This window comes from Aedes aegypti, chromosome 3 (assembly GCF_002204515.2).
Source record: "Aedes aegypti strain LVP_AGWG chromosome 3, AaegL5.0 Primary Assembly, whole genome shotgun sequence".
Taxonomy (NCBI): domain Eukaryota; kingdom Metazoa; phylum Arthropoda; class Insecta; order Diptera; family Culicidae; genus Aedes; species Aedes aegypti.
This window is the reverse complement of record NC_035109.1, coordinates 273,212,058-273,235,042: the sequence shown is the minus strand read 5'-3', so window position 1 is coordinate 273,235,042 and position 22,985 is coordinate 273,212,058. Positions and strand designations below refer to the sequence as shown.

General features: G+C 39.7%; 1 protein-coding gene across 2 annotated transcripts in view; it reads right to left on the bottom strand.

Annotated features, from left to right (window-relative positions):
• LOC5565490 overlaps positions 1-22,985 on the bottom strand; it is a 254,527-nt gene that overhangs the window by 159,788 nt on the left and 71,754 nt on the right. For both annotated transcript variants that reach the window (XM_021850276.1, XM_021850277.1), the window contains exons 3-4: positions 9,099-9,158; positions 6,339-6,493 (exon numbers count right to left, since the gene is read on the bottom strand). In XM_021850276.1, coding sequence (XP_021705968.1) covers positions 6,339-6,493; positions 9,099-9,158 — 215 coding nt within the window. The remainder of the gene's footprint in view (positions 1-6,338; positions 6,494-9,098; positions 9,159-22,985) is intronic.

Below are 22,985 nucleotides of genomic sequence, written 5' to 3'. Positions count from 1 at the left end.
TGGTCGATTCAACTTATAAAATAGGGCCCTAAGTCGAATCAATCCGTAGCAGCTGTCAAATCAACATTTATTATCATATGTTAAGTCACATAAGATCACAGGTTAGTTCGGTAGAATATTTATACATTCGCAATGTATGTTGTTATTCATCACTTAATGTATGCACGCATATCGCCTCCACTTTTGTACGTAGAAGGCCTTTTCGCAACATCCTATAAGTGCAATTTTTGCACATACAAAGCCTCCAGGTGATTTCGTTATACGTACATTTTGGTTGTCTGGCACAGCAGTATATTCCGACGAAAGCGACTGACATCAGAACATTCGAAGTATGGTTTGGAAGAAAACCGGATTTAAGCCACCTGAGGGTGTTCGGGTGCAGAGTGTATGCTTGGAAACCACAGCAAAAACGTTTGTTGGATGTGCTACCGACAGCAAAGCGTACAGATTGTTGATCACCAAGACGGTAGAAATAGTCATTAGCCGGGATGTGAGATTCCTGGAGGTGGACGAATTATCGAAGAAGATACCAGACGGTTCCATGGAAAAGCCAGCAATTGATGAAGCTGAAGAAACAGAAGTTCCTCTACAACTGACCGATTTGGAAAACGTCGCGCCGGAAGTAGCTGAACATCGTGATGAGTTTGAAGACCCTGAAGTCGAAGATGATGAGGAAGCCTATGTCAAAAATCTTTGTTTGCGGACGACACAGGCCTCTCCACCAAAGGACGAAGTTTGCGTGTCATCTGTAGTAGATTGCAATGAAGTTTGGATATTTTCTCTTCATACTTGCAAAAATGGAAGATTTCTCCTAATGTTTCCAAAACTTAACTAATAATATTCCCACATAAATCAAGAGCTCTTTATTCAAACCTTCAAGTAGACATGTTGTTGTGATGAGAAAAGTTGCAATAAATTGGTCAGATGAAGTTAAGTATCTAGGACTCATGCTAGATAAAAATTTAACTTTCAAAAATCACATTGAGGGCATTCAAGCCAAATGTAACAAATATATACAATGTCTGTATCCACTTATTAAGGCCGGTTTGCTACTGACAAGAAAAGGAATCGCCTATCTCGATGCGTGGAAAATTTCTCCCAAGAAATGGTCCAGAAAATCACTTTTTTCTGATCGCAGTACGCAGTTGAGAAGAAATGTCACTTCAAAGGGGGCTCTCTGTAGGAAATTTCTTGACCCTTTCAGTCAAGGAATTTCTTTACTTTTCTTGAGCGAAACAGCATACTTAGCTTTAAAAGAAAATCGAAACTTTGTCTTAAGAACAAGCTTTTGATTTTCGAACAAATTTCAGGCCAGCCATGTTGTATGCTATAGCAATATTGACTGGTTGTTGTTATATCAGGAAGAAAGTTCTGCAGTGGATTCAAAATAAAATTATGACGGTATAATGCTAATATTGCTGCAAAATGTAATTAATTAGTAGGTTAAACGATTCTGTTGATTATTACAGTTGTATTTATTATTTAGTTTTTTGTTGATAGTTCGTCACAGAAAAAATGAAAAGAATCGCTTGAAAAACGGCGGAGATACAGCTTCCTGAAGTTGATCGTTTTGTATGGGAAGACGGCTTTGGTGCATTTGATATGTTTGATACCGTATTTATAGCGTTAGCGTTAGTGTAGTTACGGTATACTTCGTAGATTGGATACTAGCTAAATGCATGTTTTATCATTGATAGTCACATCTAGACTGCTTTCAGGAACAAGGCTTGGGAGTTAACCTTGATCTAATCTGAAACGAGAATGCCAAAACCATGAATATCGTTTTTCCCGGCCACGCCCATCTTTAAAGTAACTTGGGATTGGGGAAGGAAATGTTGATGTAGCACTTACTTAATGAGAGGCCTCCGACTCAGTGACACCCTCATAAGTGCTACGGAGTTGGGGGTTGGGAAAGGAAGTAGGTCGCTAGGATTCGCTTGAAAAGCTGGCGATGGACCCAGATCATTTAATATTGAATTGTTTTCAAATTAATTTTTTGAATGCCGGCAATCAAAAGAAAAGAACAATGCTTTATTTACAGTTTGAACAATATTGTTTCCCGTAAAAAAATGCGGGATTCAAGGATAGAGAAATCCTGTTCGGTAAAAAGCAGAGTCGGTCATCGGAATCACAAAAAAAGAGGTAAAGAAATTCGCACATACCGACCGGCTTCGGAACAAAATACTGTCCAAAACGTAAAAACTGAGCAGCCCGAGAAAAAATGCATTTATGCGACTTGATGGGGGGTCCGTAGTAGAGTGTCCATCCCGGGACATCCCGGGATAAAAAATCCCGGGATTCGACAAATTTCGGGATTTCCCGTTTCCCGGGATTTTATTTCTGACATCCCGGGAATCCCGGGATTCCCGAAATGTACGTAGAATTTCATGAAAACCACTAAATTTCAATGAAAAACAAAGACATTTTTCCTCACTATCAACCTTATTTGATAAGGTAGAGAACCATAATGAAAAAGAGAATAAACGAGTAATTATTTATTTAATTTACCAGGTAAGAAACGCATATTTTTATTTGTGTAGTTGCAAAGTTTTAATGCTGTTCTTTCCAACATTAGTCATTTTTATAAGCCAATGATGAGATATAAATTTGAAAGTACAGTCACCCCACAGTTATGGATCAACTAAGGGTCATTTTTCCGAACAACATATGATCAAAAATCATGGTTACGCTGTACAAAACAAAATTACCTTCCTGGAACTGCAGAATATAGTTGTTTTTGGGAATAGGGGGATTAGGGGCATAATGAACATACGGGGCGAAATGAAAACCCCCTCAATATCTGAAAATATACATACTTCATCAAAAGTTCATACACTGCATGAAATCTGTATTGCATTTGAAATGTTTAACGGTGTAAAAGTTTATTTTTTGCTTCAATTGTCCTTCAAAATTTAACTTAAAGTTTTTCTCAGTTTCAAATTGGCACATAAGCAAGGCCGTGGAAAAATCTAATTTTTGAGCAAAATAACGAACCCAGAAAGGTTCTTTTTAGTTATTATGTTTGAGGAAGAGCCCTTTTACATATTGGAACGATTGACAGTCATTAAATATATTGTTATCACTAAATTTCATGCAGGTGTTCATTTCGCCCCGATACCTTTTTACCAGCCTTGTTTTCGACCAAATATTCTATCTCGCTTTTTTGACATATGATATGATTTTTATCATCATGAATGATTGTAGCACGTCGCACTAACATCAAACCTAAAAAATAGCCACGGGTAAATTAAATATATTGCCATTTTATGGTCTTAAAACGAACATTTGCTTAACGTGTCCATTATGCCCCTAATTCTCCTACACCTCAAAATTCCCGATTATTTACGAAAAAGTATCGGTTTTTATATAAATTTCAAACGATGTCCACCCCACAGATGTGGATCAGTGGGAAAGGAGGATTCCTATTATGGATCAAATCGACTCATAATATGGATCAGAACACTATAAAAGCAAATTGTCTGCAAGGTAATCGAATGGTGTGTTAGTGAAAGTATACGTTCTGGCGTTTGTTTCGGAATCGTCTTATCTCTGATTCATAACTGTGGTATGGCTTTCAATGCCCCACAGTTATGAATCAACGCTTTTCGGAACACGGATGACATTTTAATTTCCTACTGACGGAAAAAATATGCTTAAGCGTGTTATTATTGATTCCGATGCTGTACAGATTCATGGTTCACATAGATAAAATGTGTTCTGCATAATTGCAACTCTATTTGATGAGTTATTCCTGTTTTAATCCAACTCTGATCCATATCTGTGTGCTATCCATAACTGTGGGGTGACTGTACACCTAAACTGCCGCAAATCGCAAGTTAGTACTCTGTAAAAAGTAGGCATTGAGAAAATTGATTTCAATCTCGTTTTGCATACAAATATTCAAAAAATTCCTGGAGATTGGAACATGTTTAGGTCTCAATGAAACTTTCGTTGGTTTTCACTCCGTTACCTTTCCAAGAAAAATATAAAGATGACCAAATAGCGATTCATTTTTGTGCTACACTATGCAAAAATTCTGCAGTGTGACTGACATGCGTTTGCTTTTCATTATGGGGCAATTCGACTTGGTGTTTTTTTTCCTAATTTTACTGAACAAAAAGTGATTTCTCTTTAGTGCAGCTGAAAGATCATTAGAAGATATAATGAAAACCGATGTCAACTCCATTTTGAGCAAAATGCAGATGGGACTGATTTGCGATTCACGGCAGTAAAATTCAGTCAATAATTCTCAGTAATAAACTTTTAGCATGATCTACAATACTTTCAATGATCTTTCATCATTTCAGTTTTTATGACTGTTCAAATGTTTGCAGAAAATTGCTTTAAAATTATGACTTAAGTTTTTATCATACTTCCATTCATTAGTGTTATAGAGAATTTGAAAAACTCATAGCAAACCCGTAATTAATCAAGTTTTGAGTTTTGTTAGGTTACTTCATCAGAATAAGAAAGTCTTATCTGAAATGTGATTTGCTATAATTAACATATTATTTTGTAAAGTTACATTATCCGTTTATTTCGTTAAACAATAAATTTATACTTGCATTTCAACCGAACTAGCATTTATAGAAAATTTGATAAATCCCGGGATCCCGAGATTTCCCGGGAGAAGCATAGATTTTTGTCCCGATTCCCGGGACGAGCAAAATGGCCGGGAAATGGACACTCTAGTCCGTAGCCTTGAGGTTACGCTTTTGCTTCATAAGCGGAAGGTCATGGATTCAATTCACACCCCCTCCAAAAAAAAAACCCGTCCAGCCACCAGAAGACGCCGCAAGGAGGACCGTGCTTAGGGGAGCACATCCATCCTCCGTTAGTATCAGATTGACTGAGACAAACTGACCCCCTTCGCAGGCAGCTAGCCTCAAACGACTCAAGAACACGGCAAAACGAACCACCGCAAGAGCAATGGACTATGGCTTATGGAAATCGATTGGACCAACAGTAGAGCACTCTCCTACCTGCTCGGTGTTAGAGCAAAAGAGCAGAAGACAGTGAAAGCAGATGTAAATATAGATTAGCTAAAAATAGAACTGTATTGATAAGGAAGATACAGATAAAAACTGATTCCGGCACAGTAGTGGCCACAAGCACGGAGTGCCTTAAAAAAATAAAAATTATGCCACTTAATCTTTCGCCTCCTACGAGCAAGCAACTGAATCTAATGTCCAAACACTACTGACGAACCTCGCGATGTTTTTTCGTTAAGCCTGATTTGCTGCTGAACAGGAATCGCTAAAGAAAATTCTCGCCGATTCCTTGCAGAAATTTTCTACAGCGACTCTCGTTTGAACTGACATTTCTTTTCAACTGCGTACTGCGATCAGAAAAAGGCGCTTCCTTGATCGATTCCTTGGAGGAATCTGCCATGCATCAAGATAGGCCGAGAAATTACTTGTCAGCAGCGAATCAGGCTTTACCGTACAAAACGAAACCGAACACGATTGATTACGATTCCGTCTTCCGCGACCCGTAGGAGCAAGCAACAGATTCTAATAACTAAACACTATTCCAGGCGCGGACACCGTTGTTCCGTGATCGCGAACCGACGATACACAACATTACAAAAAAAAATGAATCGTTCCGGTTATAGCTATCAAAAGTCAACTATTTCAAATTTAAACTAAATTCCGAATAATAAAATGGAACAAACTCACCAAATCCTCCAATCGGATATCAATTGGTAGAGATGACCTTTTTTATTCCAGTAAGGGTATTCGTTTTACCACTAATAGCGAAACTTCGGACGTTCGGCAGGCAACACATTTCTCTTCAAACAATAGCTCTACTACTCATCCACGTTTCAAACAGATTTTTCACCAAAAACACCTTGCTAACGGTTTTGGCTATAACCAGCCATAACTTTTTTTCAACAGAATCAAAAATTAACTAGCGCGAGAAAAATAACAGCAAGATTTTTTAAAACGTCCGTTCACGGTCACCGCTTGCTGCGATCTCTGATATGTTTGATACCGTATTTATCAACTTGAAGTGAAAATAGTGACTTGTGGGAATATGAAATTGAAAATGAAGTTCCAGTCCTATATCAACGAATAGTTGAGTTTGATGATGTTAAAGATGAAGAATTCTCATTTACTTTGATACATCACGGGAAAATACAGACGCGATAATTCTGGTTAAAAACAATTCTCGTGTATCTAACTTGCGTCGGATGATGGTTGCTTGCCCTGGTTCCAACATCCACCCAACTGAGATAGCACAGGAACCACCATAAAAACGGTCCTCCTGCACCGCAGACGGGCGAAAGATACCGACAGTCAAATAAAAACAGGTTCCTGCCCCGAAATTGTACTCACCGAAATCCGGACAGATACTGCAGCACATAGCCGGCTAGCAGAAGCGTCAGCACCATGATCGACTGCAAGTGACCCAGCAGGGTACAAAGGTCCACATCGACGGCGTTTGGCCGCAGTCCAACCAAACCCAGGATGCAGACGTAGGGCCGAAGGAACTGAACGCCCCGTTTCGGTTCGAGTTTGGGTTGTTTGGGTGAATTTTTTTTTTCGCATTGTCGTTGGTTGTTGTTGTTGTTGTAGGTTGGGGAATCGTTTCCACAGGAAAATTTATGGGTTTTGGGTTGTTATTTTTCCCGAGCGCGTTCGAGCTGGTGGACGCAAATAGAAAACAATTTTATTGCTTGAAAGTTTTTTTTTTTGAGGAATAATTTTTAAATAGTTACCAGTCAGAGTCGAGGAGGAAAAACAGTTAATTCCGCCAGACGATGTTTTTACGCCCCATTTCAGATCCAGACGGAAACGGAGGATGGCCATTTGGTGCAGGAAAAGGAAGATGAGAATGATACAGAATAATGGCTTAATAAAGTCATAAGCAGGAGATTAAAATATGATTTAACTTTTTCGGATTCGAGCTTTGTCGGAGATTTTTTTTTTATTAAAACAATACAACATTAAACATACAAACGGCTTTTGACAGCCAGCAGCACATTATTCACACACAGATGTGCAGTCCATTTGCAAGCAATATGTCAATGAAGAAAGAACTGACATTGAAAAAGCCGTTCAAATATGGTCATATGATTGACGTTAGGCTTCGTTCTTCGGCGGAGAGGCCTGTGTCATCCGCAAACAAAGATTTTTGACATTCCTGAGGTAACTCAGGCAAGTCCGATGTGAAAATATTGTACAATATTGGTCCCAAAATGTAGTCTTGAGGAGAATCAGCTCTTACAGGAAGTTTTTCATATTTGGAGTTCTGATCATTAACCTGAAGTGTACGATTTGACAGATAACTTTGGATTATTCTAACAATGTATGTTGAAAATTAAAGTTTTTTAATTTTACGGTCAAGCCTTCATGCCAAACACTGTGGAATGCTTTTTCTATGTCTAGAAGAGGAAGATCAGTAAAATAGCCTTCAGATTTGTTGGAACGAATCAAATTTATTACACGTAAAAGTTGATGAGTGGTCAAATGTACATGTTTGAATCCGAAGTGTTCTTTTTCAAAAATTGAATCAAGTGAGTATTTTATGACGAAAGCTAGGTGTAATATTTCCACCGGAAAAGAAGTGCAATGTCCATCAAGTGCGTAAACCTGAGAAGATCAGTGGACAAAACTTGTAGAATATAATACTTGCTCTGTGTTATTACGAATGAAGCGCCATAATGAAGCAAAAGAAGCTTTCAGGAAAAGCTAGAATATTGAATGAAAAAAAAAAGCTAGATAAATAAATTCCCAGTAAGGAACGTACAGAGCCTCGGTTGAGAATGTTAGTACTCAGAGATAGCATAAAATCAAAAATCCCTCGTCCATGGCCAGACATTCATCAAAGCTTCTTAGCCTTACGACTAAGTCGAGCTTACTTCGTGCAATTTTTCCTCTCCCTAAGCTCGACAAACTGAAAGTTTTACGACAGCTTTTATAGATTCTACATAATGCTTCTTTTCAAGTAGAATGCAGTGAGGAAAAAAAAATATTGGGAACTTCACTGACTAGAACTCCACTTTGTTGCAGAATGTTTCAATGTGAACCGCTTTGCACAGCATCGTGCAAAGCATAAAACGCTTCATGAGCTGCAAATGAACTTTTTCATCCCTTTGCACCCCATATAATAATAGTACGGTAGAATGCTCCTTCAGAAAGTTCACACAGTACTACTGATGCAGACTGGCTGTCAGTAAACATGGCTTACGCGAGAAAAAAAAATCGTTTGACTCGTCGACATCGTCGCTGGCTGTTGTCGAGAAGTGTGCTCCATGACAGGGTTATGATTCAAATTTATATCTATCTTCTGCATGCAACTCGAGATGCATACGTCAACTCTAGTTGGGCTTTTGGCTTGAGTATGTGAAAAAAGTCCAAACAGCCGAGGCATGCTTAACCGTTTTCCAGCCAACTTTTAGCGTTTCATATTTAGATAAAAATTTCAGTACGTACATAATACTGCAAACTATTTTTTTCTGGCTGACTGGGTAGGGTAGCGCTTGTTGTATGAGATCAAAAAGTAAAGAGGAGTAAACTTTGGCGTGAACAGAGCCACACTCGGCGTTATATGAGTTTGATGATGCCTGAATCATTTGAGGCAGAAATGGGAACAATTACCAACCACTTGAAGTGGAAGGTAAACAGCTTTGCAACAGACACAGCCTTGGTAGGTTATTGGATTGGTTACATGATTCAAAAGTTTTGATGGATATATTTCCGCAAGTATGCGGAGTGGTAAACGTATGAATGATGGGATGGGTTGCGTTTCTATTACTGAAAACTTCAACTTTTCTTAACTGTAAGCATACTACACTGGTCAGCATTGTAACCAACTGATTACTAACGCTAACTTTAATTCAGATCGATACATCGATAGCAATATTGAGTTAACATTTCTTTTTGTACTTTATATATGTCTTTCTTTTATTATAGTGTTAGTAACTAAACAAAATTCAAGGTATGCTTGACTAATTTTGTGCATTTTTTTTCAAAATATCTATCATATAAACTAATCTATGGTAAACATTTAAGACAAAGCACCTAACTGTAGTAAAAACACCCCTAATGCATCTATTTCAGATAATTCCAATACCTACTAATCGAACGACTCACCTTCCCTTTGCAGTACCGCAAAACCATCGAGGTCGGTTCCAGCTCCGTTATTTCATCAATCTGCAAGCAAAGAGGACAAAGTTTAATCTCGAGAGGTACCGAAAAGTTTATCATATCATCTTGACAACTTAAATTGTTTCGAGTAAACTAACATGACTTGTCGATGGTGCTTTCGTCGTCGGCAGGTTGGAGCCAGAGTTAATCAAAAACTAAACTGGGAACAATTCGAGATAAACGTTCATACCGAGCTTCGAAACCCCATTGCAGTGGTTAGGCGTCGGAAAGTTTTACTCTTCACCAGTTGCGGAACAAGTCCAGTGCAATGTAGTTGAGTGACAAAATCAATTTATATTTAAATTTGCCCCTATCGAATCGTACCAGCAGGGAGTTTAAACTTTGCTTTATTGGTTTTCGACGTTAAGCTTCCTGGGATCAGTCTTTTGTACTAGTTTTCGATCACCTTCTGGTGCTTCGGTATTTTTACTTCTTTTTGCAGTTTGAGAAGAAGAAACAGCAGGAGTGCAGCACACCTCAGCATGACTTATTAGTGTCGCATCAGTTCAAAAGGTAGAAGGCCAAAGTTTATGTTCTTGATTGTGAAGTTTTTGATAGCTTGGGGTCTGCTGAGTTTATCAGCTGACACAGCACAGAAACATACACTCCCGGTAAGAAGTTTAAGAAGATGGCAATTCTTTATCCTCCCTTATTCTTACCAAAAATTACAAATTAAGAGTTAGGTTCTTTTTCGACCCGAAAATTCAACAGGCTCGCAAAAACCAGTGTGTTTACCGATTTTAGTTATGTTTGGCTTGAATGAAAGGCACCCATGTTTAGTTTCAGAAGTTCAGTGTGTTTGGTCAGTAGTAGCATTAACCTAAGAATGCTAATGTCGCTGCTGTTCGTGTTACCAACATCTAGTTTGCCACAAACTGATAGCGTGAGTACCGGGCATCAAAGTGTTAAATTAATTATAAAAACCAAAACAACGGCATGGTATTGTGCAAACAATGAAAAACATTAATTTAATATAATAATAATTAAAATCAGTTTTGTAACAACAGCGCTACTAGCGTTACTCGTAGACAGTGACTTAAGCGCCACCTTCGGAAGAAGGGTCACTGTCACCGTTGAAATCCGGCTAGAGACTTTTTAAACAGGGCGGGTAGGTTTTTCCAAATACGTAGTAAACCTCGACCAATCGAATTCAAGTCAACCAATCAATTATACTCATCGAAACCTAATCGAACCAGAATAATTAGCAACTATAAACGACTACTCGAAACTGCTAGATGATGAAATTCGCGTTAATGGTGGAGACGCCTGGTCTTTCACGGTTGTTCGAAAGTAGACTGCTAAGTAGATGTAATTCAATTCAAAATACTTACTTTTATCAAACCTAATTCTAAAAAAATATCCAAAATAAATCAAATAGTTCTAACTAATTCATGTTCTAATGATTTAATTTCCGAAAGAGTGTGAAACAAAACCTATGAACTATTGGTACCTAACAATTATCTTTTACAATATTTACAGGCCTTTTGAGCTCGAATCATGGAGTCCACTTAGGACAAGCTTACTTGGTCGCCAGAGGGCGTATGGCTTAGATGTCCAACGTAGGAAGCGCTTCAGCGACGGTGAGGGCTTGAAATACGGTCTTGGTTCCTATCGCCGTAGTCTAGGATGGCCGCACAGCGTATTCACGGGTTGTTTGGCGTCCCGGAATTATCATGCGGTGGAGTAGCTGCTTGTCACCTAGCGGCGACCGAGTGTCCCGACGGTATGGATCTTGGCAATCCAGTCCAAACACCCACGTTGAATGGGGTTGTCACCTGTTCAACGTAAACTTGTAATGTCCGAGCACTCTCATCACTTTTTCAATAAAGTTCTTACCTTATAGTCCAACCGATTTTGCCTGACACTCTTATTTTGACGTGAATGAACCACAAACCGAAAAACTAGCCAAATAGATCTAAATTGGAAACTAATTAGAACTAGGTTTACTTTACTTTAATTATATTCGACTCACTGCACCGTATTTAAGATGTCACACGCGTGTACTTTGCTGTCGACACTTAGAACCACCTTTACTCAACAACGGTTTCCACCAGAATAAACTCAAATTTCATCGACAAGTCAATCCAACCCCCTTTTGGTGGAGCCAATGCCTATTGTTTTAATTATCTTAATTTTGATTGGTTCGATTTTGGTTTCCGGTTTTCTATTCAGATTGGTGTTGAATTTTCATTGGTGGAAAAGGGTTTCCTGTTTAAGGATTTCAAATTTCTCAAATTGTCGAGCTGAACTCGAGTCGAGCTGAGTGGAGTGCGCCTTTAGGTATGCAATCTGCAATCGTTTGAGTGATAGTTCTCAAACTCACCAGTAGGGAACCTATTCACATTGAACGGCAAGTTCAACATATGAGCCACATAATTAAGGACGGTATGCATCGTCTTGTCCGATATAACGGACAAATATAAAACACATATATTTTTGTTTTTAACATATAAACTGTGTTTACATTTATTACACAAATTCAACTCATGTAACGAAGACAATCGTTACACTACTAATATTTCTATTGTTTGGTTACTGTGGTATCTTTGGATATATGCAGAAAAACATAGTAGCCATGATTTGTATGTGCTATCTTTCGTACCAGATGCAACAATGCACGGTGTACTATATTTAGAAGGTGATATATTCAGAAAACTGACAGCCACTTGACGAAGTCATTCCTATCCACTTCGAACAAATATGCGAAAAAATCTGATCTAGTGGTCTGGAAGGTATATGACGGGGTTGGTGGTCTGATGGCTACCGCTTCTGCTTCATATGCAGAAGGTCATGGGTTCAATCCCAGGCCCGTCCCTTTCCTCGTACTTTGTAGTTGTATATCTCTCACTTGCTTCTATCTTCCATTCTAAATATATCCCACTCAAACTATTCGTTCATAGCAAACGCTAGAACCAGAGACGGACAAGAAACCGTTTCCCTAACGCTTCCTACTTCCACGCGCACGCCTTTCTTACGCCTGATACATAGGCAGTCTGCTAACCACAGAAGCAAACCTCTCTGCCATGCCTTTCCCCCAATCCATACACTCCCGCATGAACTGACGTGGATGCAGTGGAATATACGGTCTACGTGGGAGTCAGTTCAATGCATCATCAATTCCTCCCACTTCCCCTCATTGGTCTGCATTCTGACGTGGCAGGTGCCATTGTTGCCTAAAAATAGAAGATCATCAACACTTATACACTGAGGATGCCTGTTAGTCCCAAGCAGTCATTCGGTTGGTTCCTTGTGTAAGTGCAGCTGATCTGGCGATACTGGAGTGCATCCACGGGCGGCCAATCAAGCTCAAGCTCAAGCTCAAGCTCTAGTGGTCTGGAAGGTATATGGTACGATAGGAGTGACGTCACATGTTTACAATCAAACTTGATATTTACATCAGTAAAGAGCCTGCCTTGTTAATTTTTATGCCGTGCAACAATGTTGACTGTGTAGAAGTTAAATGATTGGATATACACTGTAACCTTAATTATTGAACTAGATTGGGGGTTCAAGGAAGGCTAAGGGCCAGCAAAAAGTCTTTAAATCTCTAGAAATCTCTCTGCTGAATATATTTCAGTTTAAAAAATTGAACCAGGATATTGGTGTCCGCAGAACGCTGATATTATTACAAAGATTTTTTTATTTTGACTTTCAAAATGTCTCCTATGTAAATCTTTGAAAATTGTGTTATTTGAAATATTTTAATACGGATTGCTTTTTGAATGGTTGAGGAGCCCAAACGCAAAGAGATGTACAATATTGGACAATTCAACTGCAACTTTTTCGACCTTACATACAGAATGGTCAACTTTTGTGGGATAAATCTCAGTTATTTATAGTCCGAAATGAATAAAAATTACACAGCATTTCGGACATTACTTAAGTGTCAACATTTTCAAAACATCAAAAATCAAAATCAAATAATATCAATCCGGTTGAAGTAAATTTCGCAAAAAAAATTTAACGATTTATCTCAAAATATAAGAGACCTACACAAGTATCTTCTGCATAATTGCCAATCTCATATAAATGTTTGCTGAAGATACTATCAATCTATTACGTCAATTTTTTGGTTTGTGTAAGTTTTGAAATTTGTCGATAAATGTCACGGTGCCCCGACAGACCGTAATTATGCAAAAAAAAAGTTCATCAAATCTGAGCACAGGGCTCGATTTCTGAGATCATTCTGCACCTCTGGACCAATTTTTAAAAAAATCTCTAGGAGGAATCTCGAGAAATCTTGATTTGAAGTTTTAAACTAAAAAATTCAATATAATCCTTACTAAAATATTGCAATAGCACTGAAAAAACCTACAAAAACGCTCAAAAAGTTGGCCAAACTGTTCTCAGCTAGTATAAAATTGTTACTGTTATAGACGTTATAGACATAAACAATTAACTAAACTTACCAGAGTGGCTTAAGATTTTTTTTTTCATAGTTTTCTATAGTTTTTATACTTTTATAGTCGATTAGAGCTAGTATCAACCATTTGTTTCAAATCTGGAATGATTTGGTAGCTCTGGTACGCTCACGTCAATATCAGAATGAACATACACGAATGTTTTCCACGGGGCCGCTGACCTCCACCTGAATGATGCAACTCACACACAGCTCACTGAAGTTTGCCTATTTTATTCGCACAATAGTTTTCGCTCCTGTTCTCGAATAAATGTACTTATAGCAGATCCATCCCACTCGAGCTCAGATTAGATACCACTTCTGGTACTGCATGTGGTCCCTCGGTAGTGCAAAAGGTGCCCAAGTTTGACGGATCGCAGTACACTTTTAACGGCATTCTAGATTATCTTATGAGCCATAAAATTTTGGGCAACTGCAAGGGACATGAAGGTCTTTAATTTGTTTTTGCTTATAGAGCCAATAATAAGGGTTTTATACAGAGCAAATTGACAATGATGTTTCATTTAGGCATGCTTGCATTCATCGTTGTTTTGTTTGCATTTTTATTGAAAACTGATTTGGTTTTCGAAACACTTTTCAGTGTTCTGCGATAAAGGGTCGCGAGGTATTTTTCCGAAGTTGTTAACAAAATAATGGATCTGTGAAATCAGATAAGGCTTTATCAAGCAACTGTGTAGAAATGTTATTTCCCCTTGCAAGTTGGTCCCTAAGCTGGTTACATAATCCGTAAAAGGAGAAATTCACAGGTAGTACACGTGTGTTATTATTATCATACGTCATAAGTGTTATATGGCTCTTCGACAAAATCATCTACAGTTGTGTTCAGCATAATAGTAGTTTTATTATTATTATTTATTAACGACACTTTACCTTCGTCAGGGCATTCGTGTCGGGCTAGTCGTTACTTTACAATACCTAGATTTCACTGTGTATTTCGATTTCCCTAATGAATTTCAGGATTTTGGTTTCTGCAACTGATCCGCTGATACCGCAAGTCATTCGTCTTTGGTGGTACCCTCTGCACTCGACTAGTATATGATGCACTGTTATTTGTACACCACACCAGGTGCACAATGGAGGAGAACTGCGGTTGAGTATATGCGAGTGTGTTAGCTTGGTGTGTCCTATCCTCAACCTTGTTAGTATCCGCTGGTCCGCGGCATTCGACCTGTCTGAGCATTTCCTGGGGAGTTGCTTGATTTGCCTCAGATGTCCTTGGCTTCGGAACCATTCTGTTTCCCAAGTTGACCATATCTCCTTTTTAATAGAACGCGCAACATCTTGCGCTGGTATAGGGATATCGAGTTGAGTTTGATGTCTGCCGTCTTTAGCAAGCTTGTCAGCTTGTTCGTTGCCGGCGATACCGGCGTGACCTGGTACCCAACTGAAGACTATGTTCCGTTCTCGGGCAGTTTGTTCGACAGTTTGGATCCATGGATGTCTGCATCGACCGCCAGTTAAAGCATCGAGACAGCTTGCAGAGTCAGTAAATACGATGACCTTTTGTTGATCGCCTACTTCCAAAACAGCTTTTTTTAGGGCAAACGCTTCTGCGGAGAATACACTGCAGATGTTTGGCAGCCGAAAGCTGTAGTTGATGGCAGGCGTAACCACCCCAGCGCCAGAGAAGTCGGTTTCCTTTGAGCCATCGGTAAAAAAATGTTCGTAGGATTGATATTTCTCACTGATGAGTTGTTTGAAGGTCGGAATAACGATGTTCTTGTTAGCGCCTGCTTTGAGTGTGTTCCTGAGTTGGTTGTCGACATGCGGTGGTGCTACGTACCACTCCCGTTCAGTGGTTCTTACGATGCTGTTGATTTTTGGGAGCGACAGTCCTGTTGTTTCCTGAAGGAGTTGTTTTACTCGGTTAGCCGTCGGAAAATCTACTGATTTAGGGTTCTTTTCAATTAATCGTAGCGCTAATTGGGATAGGCGCAAGATTAGAGCTAAACGGAAAGGAAGACACCCCGCCTCGGCTAATATCGATAGCGTTGGGCTCGTAACAAATGCTCCGGAGGCTTGACGAACAACCTCGTTGTAGGTTGGACCTAGTATTCGTTCCATGTTCTCGAGGCTGGTACTTGTTAGACCTACCCCGAAGAATAGTTTTGAGATGACTAAGGCTGATCCTGCTTTAAGAAGGGTTTCTCGGCTGCTTCTATTCAGTCTGCGACCTAAAATCCTTAGAATTCGGATCCTATTCGCACAATTTCTTTTCACTTCGCTATGGTCCGAAGAATGGCGGGTCTCCAAGTTGTATCGTATGCTTTTGCGATGTCCAGGGATACTATTTCCACATGATCATCATCGTCCAGTTGTAGGAAGGATTCCAGGTTGGCTAGGTGTGTGTCGACACCTTTACCCGGTCTGAACGCGTGCTGGCGTGCATCTAATTTTCCTGTGCTCTCCAACTCCGTAATTAGACGGCGGTTCACCATTCTTTCAAACAGTTTGCCTAGACAACTCAGGAGTGTAATTGGTCTATAGCCGTCTGCCTTACTTCGGTCGGCTTCGGGTTTCGGTATTGGTATCACTGTGCCAAGCTTCCATTGCTGTGGGAAATTTCCGTCATTCCAGATTCGGTTAAGAAGTTCCAGTAGGGCAATTTTAACGCTGATTGGAAGTCGTTGCAACATAATGTAGCTTATATTGTCGGGTCCTGTTGAAGAGCCTCCTTTGCGTTGGAGGGCCCATGTGAGTTCTTCCAGGGAGAAATCCACATTGTACCGTTTGTACAGATTTGGGCGTTGAGTTTTTCCTGAGATGTGGATGCCTTTCTTATGCTGTTTCCGGAATTTTTCAGGGTAGTTCGTATCGGAGGATCTTTTTTCGTATTCATCTGCCAGTGCTTCTGCTACCAGTTGTCCGTTGTTAGTAATACCGGTCGTGAGATTCAGCGTTACAGTGCTGCTTCTCCTTTTCCCTTGCAGTCTGTTTATTTTGTCCCATACTTGACTGGATGGGCAGCTTGGGTTGATGCTTTCAACGAACTCTTCCCAGGATTTCTGTTTCGCTTCGTGTATTTGTTTCCGACACGCTAAGCGCGCTTCTTGGAACTGTTTCAAAGCTTCTGCTTTCCGAGGGTCGTCAGTATCTAAACGTCGGAGAGCACGTAATCGTTTTCGTCTAAGTTTTACAGCCGCTTTTACATCTTCGTTCCACCATATAACCGATTTTGGCCCATTTTTACCTGATGTTCTTGGGATGCATGCTTCCGCTGCTGAAATAATTTTGTCCGAAAATTCTTCTACCGTTAGTGGTAGGCCCGGGCGCAAATTTCTGCTCGTAAGTTCTTCGTAGAGTGCCCAGTTGGCTGCTTCGTATTTCCACTTGATTCGATTTCGCTGTTCATCTGATGTGTTTGGAATGTTAATAAGTATAGGGAGGTGGTCGCTGTCAGAACTATCTGGTAGAGAGGTCCATGTGAACTTAGGAGCAATTGATGTTGAGCAAAGCGATACGTCGAGGGCCTGAGAATTTCCAGTAGATGGGTCAATTCGAGTGTGAGAGCCGTCGTTCAGTACGAGCATATTGTGTTCAACAGCCAGTTCCAATATCTGTTCACCCCTTTTTTTCGCTTCGGATGCAGGTGCAGTTATTTTACTGCCCCAAGCTGCATGGTGACCGTTAAGGTCTCCCAGTATAAGTGCAGGCTTCGGGATTTCTTGCAAAAGTTCACTGAAGAGTTTTGAAGCTTCCTTATCTCTATGTGGCAGATAGACTGAAACGACTGTGGTATTAACTGGGACGAATAGTTGAACTGCGATTGCTTGAATTTTAGTTTTCAACGGAATTTGTTTAAAAGGCATCCCACTTTTGATAGCTAGTCCAGCACCTTGTCGGCCGTGGGTTGAGCATTGGCTGAGAAGCAGATGATAGTTTGTCCCGAGGAGTCCATCGCACGACTTGCGGTAGTCTAAGTTGGTCTCTTGGAGGCAAACTACTACCGGTTGATATTTCGTGATCAGCATCTGGAGTTCATTGTAGTGCGATCGGAGTCCACATATATTCCACTGAATTGCGAGTGTCTGTGAGCGAGTTGGTGAATTCACGGATGAGCATGTTGAGCTGCCAGATGATGCAGTCGATCGTCGAGGGCGTCCGCCTGAGGGACGTGGTGTTGTTCGGGTATTTGGGCGACAATCTGTTATGGTAGAGGTGCTGGGAGAGTTTGACTGGTATTTGGTTGTGGATAATAATGGGATACTTGCCGATGGTAAGGTGGTGCACACGCCGACTGCCGCCAGAGGCTCTTCGAATAAATCCGGGACATCTCTGGTCAGGGTCGACGTGTGAGGCCTCGCGCTTGGCGATTCGTATGCTGTTTCGCTGGTCGATGGTACACATGTCATTTTCCTGTAGTTGTCGTATGCTTCAGAGTTGAATAGTGCTGATAAAGGTAGGGCGGCCGAACTAGGAGTTTGGTGGTCAACAGGTTGGAGGAAGGCGTCCCGGATTCCCTTACTCGCTGAGCTCGCTTCCTCTTCTGGAAGTGAAGGGGGTACTACACATTCCCCGCCTTCAAACCGCATACTTATGACGTTGATGTTCTCAGGCATGTTGTCAAATCGAAATCCAAATTCGATGTCCTTGTGAGTGTAGCTGGGGTCGTGTATGTCATTAGTTGATAGGGATTGTTCTTCCAGTGCCGTGTCAAGGTGTGTTGCAGGGTCAGTAGCCAGGTCTAGAGAAAGTTCTTCGGGGGTGGTTTCAGCCATCGTTTTTCGATGCTGATCGGACATGGTATGTTTCGATGTTTGTTGATAGCCGCTTTCCCCGACTGTTGTTGGTGTCGGTTGGTGATATTTCGAATTGTCGTTTTCCGCTTCGACTCCGAGTACGAATGATATTATCAGGATCGTTGTCACGATTGTCTTTTCTAGTTGGGGGTGGGATGAAGACTGTGTCCTTTCTTGATTCGCGTGTGGTTTTTTTCGACGGTCCAGCTTCCGTAGAGCGTATGGAGGCTGGGTGTTGTGTTTGGGTATCCTGAGAGAATGAAGGTGATTTTCCAGGGTGAGGTTCAATAGACGATTTCAGCGAGGCGAGTTCTTTTGTTAGATCAGCGACTTGCTTCAAAAGTTTTGCTATCGTTTGGTCTTTAGCAACAATCTCCTGCTTCAGTTGGTCTTGGATTACACGTGCAATAGTTTCACGCTTGTTTTCCATGATATAACGACGCCTTGCTTCAGAATATGAAATACACTGGTCAACTTTCATATGGACAATTTTGTCCTCCTCCTTGTATTTGGGGCAGTCTCGTGATGTAACGGTATGGTCGTTTTTGCAGTGCATACAGTATGGTGAGTTGTTGCATTGCTCACCGTCGGGTACATGGATCAGTTGAGAACATCGCATACATACTCCAGGTTGTTGGCAAAACTTTCTTGAGTGGCCATACATACCGCAATTGTGACAGAGCAGCGGCGATGGATAGTATGTCCGTACCGGAATCCGCAACAAACCGAAGTACACGTGATCCGGTAAAACCGTGCCGTGAAAGGTAAGCACCAGAAGAGGTGTGTTTACTAGATCACCATTAACTCGCTTCTTAATACGCCGAACTGCTTGGACACCTTGGGAACTCAGATGTTCGCAAATCAGTTTTTCGTCCGTGTTTATGGAATCTGGTTCGTATACGGTCCCCTGCACTGTGTTGAGTGTTGGATGAAGGGATATTTCTATTTTTGTGCCATCGGAAAGCTCCGTCAGCGATGTCAGCTTGTCAACGATACTACGGAGGTTGGTGCGGAGAAGATAACGAGTCCCACGACCTTCGCGAGAGGCAGTTACTTTCCTCGATTCTTTTACGCCAAGTATTAATTGCACTGATGACCCGATAACGAATGGCTCCGGTAGACGAGCCTCGATTTTGCCTGCACTGGTTTCATTGTCGTCTGTTTTGCGCCGTAGCACTAAAACTACCGTTTGGCCCATTTCATCACTATTCCGCATCCAGTTTGGGGTTCTACACTCGCTATTACATCCTGGTGGATTATCTGGTGGCCCCTTTGGTGGGGCAGGGTGTTTACCGGTCATTTGACCGGGTCGTAAAAACAAGTTTTCGGATCCACTTTATTGTTCGTTTAAACGAGGTTAAACAATTTTGTGCCTACTTTTGGTCACAGATACACTTCGGGACACTCTCGTCTGTTTGCACTATCTGCACAACGTGTGTGTAAGTGGTGTTGTTTATTACAGCACTACCATGTGCAACGAGCACAATTTAATCGTTCAATTTCGCTGTTGTGCACCACTAATTCCCAAAAAACTTCACTTTGTCCGTTGATGTCTTCACGTAAACTATAGCTTGATCGCAGATCAGGCTATTAAAAACCCGTATTTCGCGGTTAAATTGTCACTTTTAGGCAGAGTAAATCGCGCTTGTTGGTGAATACCGTAACCCGATCACTCGAAAGGTGATAATAGTAGTGAAAGCCGATTTTCATACAGAATACCGTAATTTCGGGTGAAATTGATCATTTTTCACGTTTTTTCTAGTCTGTTTTCTATAATGTTAACAAAGCCAAACAACTAAATGCAGGAAAACAAGTACAAAGGGGAGCCTCATCGACTTATGTACCGAAATTTTCTAACAAATGTTATTTTAGTGTTAACAAATATCTCTAAAATAAAAAATCAGGGGATCTGATTTCGGGGTGAAATTGATCACTTGTCAATGCCATTATTGTTAGATTTCAAAACAACTCTACATGATAAATTTGAGCTCCCTGAATCCGAATATGCTTGTCAAATTCTTAACAATGCAATATTTATATAAATAACGAATAGTTAAATTTCAAGAATTACGCGGGAAACGCCTAAATGTATGCAATTTCCTAAGGATTTCAATGATATCTAAAAGAAATTAAATTATTTCATCCATATGAGCTAATTGGTACGAGTTTTGGTGATGAAATCTGGTTTGGTGATATTTCTCAAGCATCCTCATAAACTTTCAGGTTTATACCATGTTTAAATCCTTACTTAGAAATAGATGTTCATAGGTGTTTGTCAATACTTCACCGTGAATGAGTATGAAATTTTACATTATTTTCATAGTAATAAACATTCTCTAACGCAAAACACTTCACAACACATAATTCGACAATAGTTACGACAAACAACGTTCATTTACTGCAGCTTACATTGATATTTGTGCTCCATTACGAATAAATAAAATCGTGTGATACGTTGATCAATTTCACCCGTCTGATCAATTACACCCGATTTCACGGTACTCAACTTTGAATTGATGTTACTTTGTTTCCCTATGAGCAATCGGCTTTAAATTTAGAAAAATTCAAAAACTCAAAATACAGCAGATATTTAAATAATGTACTATTATTTTGAACGATTTCGCCTGGTGCTTAATGTTTTAACCGGTAGTGTGAAAATCAACAAATTATGTGATCATGAAATTGAGTATATTTGTAGTTTATTGCCGAAATTTTTTGCCGATTGCTCCTATGGAAACAAAGTAACAGCATGCCAAAGTTGAGCATTTTGTATGAAAATCAGCTTACACTACTATTATTCTGAACACAACTGTACATCTCCATCAAGCACTTCTTCAGCACCAACAAATCTGAGCTTCCTTCTTTCTCTACATGTAACCATAAACGTTTGGGTAGAGTACATGATATGACATCCTAGTTGTCCACCTTTAAAATAGTGAAACTCTGCTTTACTGCACTGCGGACGATTTCAATAAAATCATCGTCTGCAAAATCAAGGAGTCTATGTGACAAAACGCAATATTGAACAGTAAATTCTGAAACTCATCTTCTTCCATGTAATTTTACAAAAAAATAAGCACCTCGTTTACAATTCTTACACTTCATTGTATTTGCCAGCCTCATCAGCTTTAAGTTTTATTTTTAAGCCTTTTATACAACCTGCAGCAGCTAGAATTTCGTTACTGAGTCGATCGTGATCTAGAAATAAATATACAGATTGACGATGAATTCCGAAAAAATAAAACGAAGATTGTTGCAGGTATAAAGAGTGGAATTCCTGGTGATGCTGATACTTAAGTAGTACTTATTGGGGATTTGTTTGAAGTTGTTAAAGACTTTGATAATTTTCGAACACTTGTGACATATGACAATCATGTTTCCCGTGTAGTTATAATCCTGTTGTGGCTGGAGTGTTGAAAAGGATATTTTTACATAAAATGGTGAGGGCAAAACTCGGCGGAAAACTAGACGTCTATATTAGTAGGTACCAGATGTACAAAGAAACAATTTGTTTTAAGCAAAATAAATACGGCAGACTTTGGTGGGCTGGACACTTAATGTGAACGTCGAAAAATAAGCTGTAAATTAATAATATTCAGCATTGAATATTTCACGTTTATCGAACGTAATATCAATTGTATATAAGAATTTATTGCTTAGATTTCATTCTATTGAACTAAGCCAACTGGATTAAGCCATGTAAAAACATACTTAAGCCACTCTGGTATGTTAAGTCAGATTTAAATATTTCTAATTATAACAATGGTAACAGTTATATGCTAGTTGAGAACAGTTTGGCCAACTTTCTGAGCGTTTTTGTAGGTTTTTTCAGTGCTATTGCAAAATTTTAATTAGGATTAAAAAACTTCAAATCAAGATTTCTCGAGATTCCTTCTAGGGATTTTTTTGAAAATTGGCCCAGAGGTGCAGAATGACCTCAGAAATCGAGCCTGTGCTCAGACTTGATGGACAATCTTTTTTGCATAATAACGGTCTATCGGGGCACCATGGTACCTTAACTGATTTTAACTCGTAAAAGAAAAAAAAAAGGTTACAAATATGTGTTTAAATTCAAGTTATGTTAAAATGTCATATAAATCGATTTTAAAAAAAATTAGATAAAACACTCTGAAGTAGACTGTTTTGTATTATTAATCGTTAAATAAAGTTGAAAATACATTGTCCAATACTGTAAGTGACATATCAATCGAATTTGAGTAAAGTGTACTAATAAAGCTCTGTTCCAAGCTGATATAAAGTATTTCAAGGTGAGTTTTTTCGTCATGATTTTTTTTTATATTAGCTAACATAATTCATTAAAAACTTGGCATTGGTTCTCTGTCACTTATATCTTTGCTTCCAAACCCTCCTGCTTTGATCATAAAGTTCCCAGAAATGTTTTATCCGTTTACATCAGTGGTCACCAAACTGCGGCCCGCGGGCCGCATGCGGCCCTCGAGAAGGTTTTGTGCGGCCCGCGAATGGATTTTGAATGTTAATGTGATGCGGCCCGCATGTTATAATTTTTATTCATGCTGGTGTTTAATCCTTTGCTCTTGCAACTTTGTTCTTGGAAAGTCAGTCATTGAAATCATGTAAAATGTTTCTGCGTTCATGCATTTTCATGGCATAAAGAGTAATATGAAATTGACTTTGACTCATTCAAAGGTTCAA